Source organism: Macaca fascicularis, chromosome X (genome assembly GCF_037993035.2).
Source record: "Macaca fascicularis isolate 582-1 chromosome X, T2T-MFA8v1.1".
Taxonomy (NCBI): Eukaryota; Metazoa; Chordata; class Mammalia; order Primates; family Cercopithecidae; genus Macaca; species Macaca fascicularis.
Genome location: NC_088395.1, coordinates 126,588,612 through 126,600,513, shown reverse-complemented (window position 1 = coordinate 126,600,513; position 11,902 = coordinate 126,588,612). Strand labels below are relative to the sequence as shown.

Here is an 11,902-nt window from a genome sequence, read left to right as displayed (position 1 = left end):
TGACTGTAGTGAATACTGTTGTAATACAATGGTCAGTATTTGTGTATCTAAACATAGCTAAACATAGAAAAGGTACGGTACAAATGCAGTATAAAAGATAAAAAATGGTACACCTGTATAGGGCACCTACTGTGAATGGAGTTTGCAGAACTGGAAGTTCCTCTGGGTGAGTCGACTCATGGTAGCATTGTGTCCTATTATGAGGGAATGTGAAGGCCTAGGACATTACTGTACACTACTATATGCTTTATAAACACTGTACACTTAGGGGACACTACATTTATTTTAAAAGATTATTCCTTCTTCAATAAATTAACCGTAGCTTACTGTAACTTGTACATTATAAACTTTTTTAAACTTTTGACTCTTATAATAACACTTTTAAACACACACTGTACAGCTGTACAAAATATTTTATTTCTTTATATCTTTATTCCATACGCTTTTTTCTATTCTTTTTTCTTTACTTTTCAAAATTTTTTTCTTAAAAACAAAGACAAAACACACACACATTAGCCTATGCCTACACAGGGTCAGGATCATCAATATCATTGTCTTCTGCCTCCACATCTTGTTCCACTGGAAGGTCTTCAAGGGCAATAACACGCATGGAGCTGTCATCTCCTATGACAACAATGCTTTCTTCTGCAATACCTCCCAAAGGACCTGTGTGAGGCTGTTTACAGTTAACTTTTTAAAAATATTTAAGTAGAAGGAGTACACTCTATAATAATGATAAAGTGTATAGTATAGGAAATACATAAACCAGTAACTTATTCATTATCATTATCAAGTATTATGGATTGTACCTAATTGTATATGCTACACTTTTATGTGATTGTCAGCACAGTGAGCTTATTTACGCCAGCATCACCACAAACTCATGAGTAACACATTGCACTATGATGTCACTAAGTGATAGTTTTTCAGTTCCATTATAATCTTTTTTTTTCTTTTCTTTTTTTTCTGTTTTTTTTTTTGTTTGTTTTTTGTTTTTTGTTTTTTGTTTTTTGTTTTTGAGGCAGAGTCTCTCTCTGTCGCCCGGGCTGGAGTGCAGTGGCCGGATCTCAGCTCACTGCAAGCTCTGCCACCCAGGTTTACGCCATTCTCCTGCCTCAGCCTCCCGAGTAGCTGGGACTACAGGCGCCCGCCACCTCGCCTGGCTAGTTTTTTGTTTTTTTTTTTTTTTTTTTTTTTTTTTTGTTTTGTTTTGTTTTTTTTTTTTATATTTAAAGCTTATTTTAATTCTGTAATTATGATGAAATCTGTGCTTTAAATGTATGTCTAAAATAAAAGATGTCATGTTGAAAAATTATAGGGAGCTCAGATAATACATTTTGGAGAGAAAAGCTAATTTCTTCAAATTAGGCAAACACATTATACTTAAAATTGGAAACTCAAGAAATAGTAAAATACATTTTAGAAACAACAGTCTGTACATAAAGTTTACCTACTAAGAGAGGTACAATATGGTTTTACTGAACCATATATGCTATAGTTAAAAAAGAAAGATGGTTTATAATTTAAAGAGCTCAGCTGAAGTTTTTGTTTTTGTTTTTGTTTTACCAGAGGATAAAATATTAAGATGAAAAGAGATATGTGACTTATACAGACCAATACGAATTTGATGAAGTCTAAAATTGTGACATATAAATGTATTTTGGTCCTTACAAAATGGTTTTACAGACTAATAGAATTTTAGTAAAGAGAAAATTTAACTTCTTAATTGTGTATAACATCTGTAACAATAAAATTGTTTTCATTTACAATGTGTAGAATGGCCTTAGCAGTCAAAAGTTTGTCTAAATAATGTCTTGTAGAAAACATCTTAGAAAATAAATGGTTAAATTTGATTATTTTCTAGTCTATTGTATTTGAACTTAATTATTCTCATGAGTGTAAATGACGAGTTGATGGGTGCAGCACAGCAACATGGCACAAGTGTACATATGTAACAAACCTGCACGTTATGCACATGTACCCTACAACTTAAAGTATAATAATAATAAATTAATTAAAAAAAAAAAAAAAAAAAAAAGAAAGTTTTTTGTATTTTTTAGTAGAGACGGGGTTTCACCGTGTTAGCCAGGATGGTCTCCATCTCCTGACCTCGTGATCCGCGCATCTCGGCCTCCCAAAGTGCTGGGATTACAGGCTTGAGCCACCGCGCCCGGCCTTCAGCTCCATTATAATCTTATAGGAACACCTTCATATCTGCGTTCCATTGTTGACCAAAACATCGTTATGTGGCACATGACTGTACTTGTGGGCTGTGACAGTGTTGTCTACCCTGGTACTACCCTCGGCCTCTGCCTCCTAGATCTGTGGTTCCCACTAGATGCCTTGTGCCCAACTGAACTTCAGCTTCTTGACTGGCCCTTCCTGTAGCTGACTGCAATTAGGTGTGTCATCAGTGTTAAACATCTCCTTTTCAAGGTAAAATCAAGAGGTCGTGGGGACCCAGACACTTTCAGATGCTGATCGTGGGAATGTGCTTTGCTACAAATATTTGGGAGGGCAATTTGGTAATACATTTTTAAAGCCTTAAAAATATTCTGACTTGATTATAAAAATCAGAAGAGTGGTTACCTCTGGGAGAGTTATTGACTGGGGAGGGGGCTCAAGAGAGCCATCTGGGATGTTAGAAAGGTTCAATATCTTAATCTGTGTGGTGGTTTACAAGGGTGTGTGTGTGTGTGTGTGTGTGTGTGTGTGTGTTAAAATACATCAGTCTGTACATTTTGTTACATGTGTGTTGATAAAAAAATGTTTAATTAAAAGTATGTGTTTGGAACTTTTGAACCACTAATTCCATGGTAGTGTTGTATCCTATGGTGAAAAAGATGCAAAGGTTTAGTTCATTGCATTGTTTACAATGTTAAAAAACTGACAATCTCGAAAATATTCAATAACAGTGAAATGGTAAATAAATTATGTTCCATTCATTTTAAATCATATCATCAAAGTTTTTTTTTTTCTTTACGGATATTGGAAAACATTTATTATACAGTGTTTGGTAACTAACACAGGTTACAAAATAGAAATAAATCAATAACAAAGTAAAGACAAGTACCAATGCTTTTCTCTGGAGCTATGATTATTTTCCTGGTACCCAAAGAAAAAGACCAGCTGGCAACGAGAATCAGGCAACACCCTTAACTATGGTTTTCCTCAATAAAGATTCACCTGTTTGTGGTGCAGGCACTGAGTACTAGGCATTGACATAAGGTAGTCTGGTGGGCACACCCCAACCTCAGTTAGGGATGTTTGGACTCTTTGAGGCTGTCCATTATTCTGAAGTTTCTCTCTGCCGTTGATCAACCAAAGTCTGGAAAATGAGAGTTGGATGGTGATAACCAGAGCATAGAGACACTAGCTGGGATGTGTATATGTATGTGCACTTGTGAATACCTGTATGGCCACCATTTTAAATATGCATGTATGCATGTATGTGTGTGTATACGTGTAGACATTTCTCTAGCCCACATTCCCAGATTTGGAATCAGAAAGGTATACTATGTAATTTAAATAGTCAAATTGGTCAGCAAAATAAGGAGATAATTGGATGCTATGGCTCTTCCCAGGGAGAATGTGTTAGACCCAGAGCACCATCTGGCATTTTTCTACTGGTCTGAAGGTTTCTGGGGAGGGTGCTCATCATTGGTTTGAAGAAGATGGAAAGCAGTAAGCTACAGCCCCACTGGCAAACATTTCCTGATGCTATAAAGCAGTTTGCAACCTAGGGCATCACTGTATGCTTGATTAAGCTTGCTATGAAAAGGATTTATTTTAAGGCATTTTAATAATTTCTTTTTTTACCAAAAGCTAACCAAGCAGTTTTACAGTAGCCTTTACTTGCATGAAAGACCTGTTTCTTCATCTAGGTGGCTTGCCTATCAGTAAGTTTTATTACAAACCTATTTATGTATAAACTCCACATGTGTTTTGACATGAAGAAAATCAGAATGGAGCCCAGGAAACATTGCCTCTTGCTTTTTAATCATCCAGTTCAGTCTAAGTTAAAATAAACTTTTTTTTGGAGGAAAAGAGGTGTATGTACTGGGCTTAGTTAAAATGTAGGGGGTTTTCCCCCTAGTTCCCATTCTAGTCCCTCCCCTTTTCCCGATCCTCTCTCCAAACACATACACCATCTCTGGGGAGACTACTCTCAGAGCTGCGAGCTGCTGCAGCTGCTGCTATTGTCACTGCTACTGGTCTCAAAGTCATTTTTAACTTGACTGAGTGTGTGCTGTGCTCCAAGTCCCATAAGGCACCCCAAGAGACGGCACAAAAGAAACATACCATATGTGGTTCTTTTAAATAGCCAGCTCCTCTAGTACTTTATAAAATAATGTTCAATTTCAAGCAGGATTCAGGAATACAGATGTTGAGAAAGCAAAGCTCATTCCCATTAAAGGTACCTCACTAGTTTGTGTCTTTGGGATTATAAAGGTCAAATTACATATGCCCTCTGCATCATTTGGTGGGTAGTGTGTTTCTCCCTGAATTGAAAAGGCCTCGATCTGTCCATCAAAACCAGCATGGTAACAAGTTTTTATTTGGCTTCTTTAGGGATCTCTCCCTGTGTGATTGCTATAGGGGAGCCAAGGATCTCTAAAGAAGGTATTAAATAGTCTTTAGAGCCTGTGTAAAAACCTCTTTTCTTTCAGGCTACTTTCACAGAAACAAAATATGTTAATTAGCAAGCACTCCTGAGAAATCAGTGCTGGTTGCAGGAGTCCTCCACATTAAGTATGAGATATTTAGAATGAGAGGAGAAAGAGATAAGTAAACAGGACTCAAAGACAATCATTGCAGAAGTACAAATACAGGATTTCTCTCTGCCTTTGTGGAGCTTATGGAGAGCCTGACACAAGGTAAGCAGGCTTAAGACACACACATCTACAATAGTAGGCATCTTGTCTCTATCTAGGACATATATCACAGATTTTTAAACCACATCTATAGTGTAGGGCTGCTAATAATACCTGACACAGCATTCAGTGTGGCCCCTGGGGTGCCCAAGTTCTTTACAAAGGGCTTCCTTTTTAACCTTCAAGAAACATATTTTCTTCCTTCAGAAGATGGGAAAGGGCAAGTGCCTTCAGTCCCATTTCCTGGATAAGAAAAACAAAGCTTTACAGTAGATTAGCAAGGCAGATCTGGAAAGAGCCAAGTACTCTTCTTCATCCGATTGACTCTTAGAATAGTTTTATACTTGATTTGATTTGGGTTTTTACGGGGGACATGGGGAGAGGATTGCAGCAACCATCAGGAGGAGATAGTTGGAAGGAGACCTGGCAAGCAGAGCCTGGGAGCTCCTCAATGGGACAGAATGGGCACCTCCAAACAGGTATATTCCCTTAGCTATGTTAGGCTTCCAGGGCTGTTTCCAGAGGAAGGTGGAGCCCACTGTTACCCGTTTGCTCACCCTCCACCTCCCCTGGCCACCAGACAAATGTCTTGGGGGCACTCCAAGGAGGCTTCATTCTGTTCTGCAGTTGTTTTGAGAACATTCGAACCACCTTCTGGTCCAACCACAAGGTGCTTCAAGCCCAATATCCTAATGGGGTCCAAAAGGATAGGTTCGAGAAGGACTTGGCTGTCTTCCAAGATCAGTGACTTTCCCACCTCATCCCCAGTTTCCCTTAGTAATCCACAGTGGATCCGTCAGCCATGACTTTACTTTCACTCTTTCCAAAGCTACTTGCATTTTCATCTTGTTGCATCTTTTGGAGCTAATGAATTCCTTAGGTTTTCCATTTGCTATAGAGAATAATAGTTCTTTTCAGCCACCATAGCAAGAACATTGACCTTCAGGTCCAACAGATCTAGGTTCTAGCTCTCACTTCTGCCACTTACTAGCTGAGTGGGCACAGGACATTTTCTTCCCTTCTCTGAGATTCAGTTTCCTTCTCTGCATAATAGGGTTATTGATAACTCTTCTTCCTCCCTTGCATGGAGGTTATGATGAGAAAATAAGATCCTTGATATAAAAGCACTTGAACAGTACAAACTGGGGTTCTTGTGCAGAGTCATGCTTTAGCTGAATTTTCTAGCTAAAGATTGGGGGCCGTTGGTTCTAGAATTCTCAGATCTGGTGAATAAGGCTGTGCTCCCTCTCTCCGTCTCTGCATAATTTTATACACTCTGGTCACATCCCTTCTCAGCCTTCATCGTTCTAGACTAAAGAGTCTGCATTTGTTTAATCTATCTTCATATGTCAGCCCCCTCCCCCCCCCCACACACACACCATCCCTTTGATTATAGAGTGGCCCTTCTCTGGATCATCTCCAGCTCCATTATGTCATTCTGGAAGCACTAAGACTAGACCTGCTCAAGTGTGTGTGTGTGTGTGTGTGTGTGTGTGTGTGTGTGTGTGTGTGTGTGTGTTCCTCAGCTCTGAACCTCTGACTCTGACCCCCTCCCCAGTTACAAATCCTAGAACAGGATAATTACCCAAGACCTTGTCCAACTACAGAGAAGGTTGGTTGGCTTCAGACTGAAGCTTCCCCCTCTTTCTCTGCGCAGCCCTGGCCCCAAGGGGCTAAAACTGCTCCCTGTCTGGCTTGGGAAGCTGAGAGGTGGATAACTAGGATGGGGAGACTGAGGGGGAGGGGGGGGTCTTGCGCAAGCGCACGCGGCTGCACGGACCGCCAATGCTGCTGCCTCCCGGAGCAGAGGGAGGCAGAAGAGGAGGGAGGGAGAAGAGGGGAAGGGAGGGGGAGGCGGCACTTGGGCTGCAGCTCGCAACCAGAGGCAGTCTCTCTCAGCTCTCGGAGGGACCGAGAGAGGCAACCGCGGAGTAGGATGCTCTGCGGGGCGCCCAGAGCCGGGGGCGCTTGAAGCAGCTTCGGGGACTGGGGCAACCGGGCAGTTTTCACCATGCATCAGTCCCTGACTCAGCAGCGGTCCAGCGACATGTCCCTGCCCGATTCCATGGGTAAGTCTAGCGGCCTTTCCTTCGGGCGGCGGCAGCAGGGGGTGAGTGCGCTGGCCTCTGGACTGTGAACGCCCCGGCTGCCCCAAAAGCCAGAGAGCGGGAAACAGGGCATGGGTGGGGTGGTCTTCGCGCCCCAGCGTCTGGGTGATGGACCAGAGTCCCAGGGGAGCGGCCTGGCTGCAGAGGGAGCGACGTGCGGAGATCGGAGCGCCAAGCTTGCGTCGGAGTATCTCTGCCCCGGAGTGCGGGTGTGTGCCTGTTTGTGTGCGTGTGTCTACAGACTTGCAGTCGGGTAGTAAATCCCAGCAATCTGAGGATCAAAACACTTCCCTGCAACCTGCGCCTTAGCTTTCCATTCGACACTCCCTCTTTGCAAAGTCCTGGTCACTTCTAAGAGCTCACAACTAACGACAATTAGAAGAAGCAGGGTCTTCGCCCCCTCCCAACTCTCTTGAAGCTGCCCTGAAATTTAGAGATGCAGTTGGGAAGCTGCCCTGAAATTTAGAGATGCAGTTTGCACCTCGCTGATGCGGGGGGCGGGTGGGTTGCGCAACTCTGGGGGATGGGCGGGGGGGAGAAAAAAGGGGGGATGAGGGGAGGGGAATTCCTGAGGACTCACTCAAGACAGCCCAGCCCTGCCCTCTGCAGCGGCAGGATCAACATTCTTTGAATTTGATTGTTACTCTGCTCCAAATGCACGGAATGTGCATGAGTGTGAAAAGGGAGTAAGGTGCAGGAGTGAGAGCGCGAGAAACATCCAGCACGAGCCCGCGCATCTTCTGAAGTAGCGCTTTTCCTCTCAGGGCGGAATGGAGGGGGAGGGGCATCCTTCGACTCCTTTCCTTACAGAAACTGGGGGACAGCTACCTTCGGCACCAACTTGGCTGCCGCTTGAAGCTGCTTTTTGGTAGTTACAAACAAAAAACAAACCCAGTCCCCCTCAGCTGTTAGGCATCTTCCCAAGCCCTATGATTTCACTGGGCGGAGAAATTAATTTGGAGCCCTGGAGAGCGGGAGGGGATTGTAAAATCCTGATCCCACCTAATCTTTTAAAATTCGCCTCGGATACACTTCAATCAAATCGAATTCTCTCTTTCCAACATACTTTACATTCTGCAAAATCCCTTTGTCCCGCAGTTCCTGCCACCAGTCTGCTCAGGTTTTCTCCGATGAATTTGCGGGAACATCTCGAGTGGAGGGGGCAGGGAAAAGATCGAACCCCCTATATAATCTCCCTACTGCCTGCAGAAGACTCGGTGTCAACAAAACTCGTTCACCGGAGGGGCCCCAGAAAGTGTTATCTCCTGGATGGTGGAAAGATCCGTATCCTCAGTGGTTTTGCATATTCAGTATAAGAATTTTCTTTTTCATTTTTAAGGGCGTAGTTATTTACAACGGGGTACAAATGAGGCCAAGGACTTGGTCCGAATCCAGAGCCCAGCAGTACCAGACTCCCCCTTACTCCCAGCTCGCGCGCGCGCACTCTCTCTCTCCAACACACACACCACACACACACACACACACAGAAGGAGAGGGAGAGAGAGAGAGAAAGAGCGAGCGAGCGAGCGAGCGAGAGAGAGACAGAGAGACAGAGACAGGTGGGAATGCACTCCTTACCTTGGCCAGCTGTGGCGCCAACAACACAGTCCTGGCTCCCCGACGCCAAGCTGTTGCGCTTCGCGAGGGAGGGCTGAGTGGAAGAGCGCTAGGGTTCCGCAGCGTCCATTCCCGCTGTGGACGACAACCACCTAACCACCTGCAAATCAAGCCACAACGCCCCGAGCCCGTCTGCCTTCGGGGAGTGGGCTGGTTGGTGGTCCAGGGCTTAAAGAGTTGCTACCTGGCGCACTGCTCTGTGGGTTGGGGAACAAGATGAAGAACTTTCTTTCTTGGACTCCCAGGGGCCCTCAGCGATCTTGTGTTTCTCGAAAGGTCTGCGCAACAAACAGCTGAGTGGGCTTCGCCCAGCCCAGTCTCCACACTGCGGGAAAGGAATCATAAATCCCAGACAGAAGCGGAGCCGGCGCCACGCATTCCACTTTTTAAAGTCCGCAGACCGACGGCACTAGCAAATTCCTGAGTCGAGTGGTAACGCTGGGTTTCCACAGTTTGGACAGAGGAGTCATCCCGGAGTTCCCTGGCTCTGGTCCAGCACAACCTGAATCAGCGTCTAGGCTACTTAGGAGCTACTCCCACTTAGCATCTGGCAACACCACCTTCCCTTGCGTGGGGGGAAGAGGACAGTGGGTGGGTGGGTTAGTGTTTCGGCCTCCAAGGGCAGCATTTCTGAGGGGATTCCTTTATTGTCAAGACACAACCGCAACCAAAACAATAAAATTTAAAACACACAGACACACTGCACCAAGCCTGCAATCTACGCTTGCTGGCTGCCTGGGAATAGAGCAGTTTGTCCAAGGCTCAGAGTGGAGCAGGCACTTGGCAATTAAGAAGACGGTAATTTGACTCCGGCGTCCCCCCATCCCCTCCCAGCAACCCCCTTCTCCCTTTTGGCAACACCGCCCCCAGGCGCAAAGGCATCTCTACTACAGTAGGGCATTCCTTCCTCCCAAATAACACATTTGTAATTCGCCGGCGGCCTTGGATGTTCTCCATTCAGAGAACTGTCTAAAGTGGGGAGAGATGGATTTCAGCGCCTTTAAGGAAATGTTCGGGAGGTTGGCAGGGTCTTGAGGCAGGGTCTTGAGGCAGGGTCTTGAGGTCTTGGGCAGCCACCTGTTTCTAGGGATACTCAAGGCGGGGATATCCGGGGACCCACCCTGTGTGGCAAAGCTGACTCAGGTAAGCAAATCCTAATCAGTTCAAAAGATCAACCCAGAGAACTAGCCAGGCATCAACAACACCGTGTACAGGACTGGATACTGGGTTCCCAACTTTACTGCGCCCAGTAAAGATTATACACCTTATCTAGTCTCTTGAGAGAGGATAATCAAGAAACGTGTGCAAGGTAAAACAAAGTAACAGATACAGCATCCTACCTTCTAGCAACCCACGTCTTGGTTCCCTCAGATACATAATCCTGGGACTGGCAGACATCATATGGGTTGTGTACCAGACCCACGGTTACAACTATAATGGTACCAGTTACAATTAATATACTTATTGAGTAAGGTACCTGGGAATTTAGGGACATGAATAAGTGATTAATTTTGATCAAGAACAACTTCTTGGAGGAGGGGAATTTTGAGCATGCTTCTAAGGGAGGCACCCAGATTCAAAGACCGCAATGCAGATGGGGGCTCTGATGGGGGGAAAACTCGATGAGAGAAAAGCTGGTTGTTTTTGGAAGGGTGGAGACAGCAAACAATTGGGTGCTTCTAGAGCTAAGCATCCTGGTCATCAGGAATCTGGGGTGGAGGTGGGGCACTGCAGAGAGGGAGGGCTGCAGTAGTTCTGCAGGGAGTCTGCTGAGGGGGGGCAAGTAAGGCCAATGACAAGATTTCAGACTCTCACTGCTGTTGGTTGCAGAGGTGGTTGTTGTTTAAGCAGAAATATACTGGGTGCCAAGGAGACAGGGTAGTGAGAGATATTGCAGTTTTCACACTAGTTAGCCAGAAAGTTTTTAATTTGAGGGAACCCTCAGGTGTACCCTACGTTAAAAAATCCATTCTATGAGAATAGCCCGTATTTATTCACACAATTTCTCCCACATCCTTCTTGATTACAAGGGAAACAATTCTGAGATGTTGCCTCTTGTTTATTCAACAAGTACGGACTGTTTATTAGGTATCAAACACTAAGTATAAATTGTAATAGGCATGATTTTCATATACCCACTGCTTTATTTAAGTACCTCATGGTGCCTGAGTTTTTTTATGTGTCACTTTACTGAACAAAATCAGAATAAGATGGTCCTGTGTTTACAGAAACATCTAAGGCAAGCCCCAAATTGTACCCAAATAAGAACAGAGCTGTACTTCTCCCTTCTAAAATAAAACAACCACCAGGAAAATGTCCTAAGCAGACACAATAAACTGCCTTTTAGGAGCCTGGGCCACACCTTCAGAAAATGGGTATGTCTTGCTCTAAGTAGATGTGAATTTTATTGAGTCAAATTGGCACTAAAGATAAATTGAGGGGTGATTCTTCATTTTCAAAACAAGTCATCCTGGGAGGGAGTTCCTTAAAACAGTCAATTTCCCAAGTGCAACTAGAAATAATTTCATGTTACACAATTATAGTCCTTATAATATAAAATAAGTGGGGACAGGGAAGGATGCTCGTGAGAGGACAGAGATTAGATATTTGACCTGGTGATGGGAAGAGTTTTCTTAGGAATTTTACCCAAAGCAAATCCTATCTGGAGGCAAGGCCCCTGTGGGGCTGTGAGATCTTTGCCTGGGTTGCTCAAGTGACTGAATTTTCAATTCAGTTTCTAAAGCAGGAAAAAAGATTTTCAAATGACACTATGTGGTTTGCTGAGTCACTTTTCTGACCTGGCCCTTCCTGCGCTTTTAAAAGTTAGAGTGATTATTTGCAAAGAAGACCCAAGAGCTGTGAATAAGATTAAAGGCCAGCTGGTGGGGAAGGAGCAGGCAAATGAAACAAACAAACAAACAAAAATTAAAAAGACCATGCATGCACACACACTTCTCCAATTTAGTCTCTAAGGTTACATGTTTTCTGGGTAAGGTGTTGAGACACTTCCGTGTCACAAAGATATCCGTGGTGTATCCAAATGTTCCCTCACTCTCTTTTGCCAGTCTGGGGCAGGGGAAGGCTAGAGATTGTGTGACTGACAAAAGGGAAGGGAAGATGTAAGAATGGGAGGCCGTGTTGGTAAGTTTATGTTAGAGCCCCTCTGTAGAACCAACTCACAGATTCACTGAGAAGTATCTACCATCAAATAAACTTAGGCACTCTGGTTTAGAGACTCATTTAGGGTCCTTCAAAATCAAAAGGAAGGATAACTACACTTCAGGTAAACAGAAGAAATAACTC

General features: G+C 44.1%; 1 protein-coding gene across 7 annotated transcripts in view; it reads left to right on the top strand.

The window, feature by feature from the left end:
• The first annotated feature begins 6,761 nt into the window (after positions 1-6,761).
• The window catches only part of TMEM255A (transmembrane protein 255A), a 52,047-nt gene continuing 46,906 nt past the window's right edge, over positions 6,762-11,902 (top strand). For all 7 annotated transcript variants that reach the window (XR_012430277.1, XR_012430276.1, XM_074029899.1 and 4 more), the window contains exon 1: positions 6,762-6,943. Coding sequence is in view for 4 of the 7 variants with exons in the window: in XM_074029899.1 (XP_073886000.1) it covers positions 6,886-6,943 (58 nt within the window). In the remaining 3 variants the exon portion in view is untranslated. The remainder of the gene's footprint in view (positions 6,944-11,902) is intronic.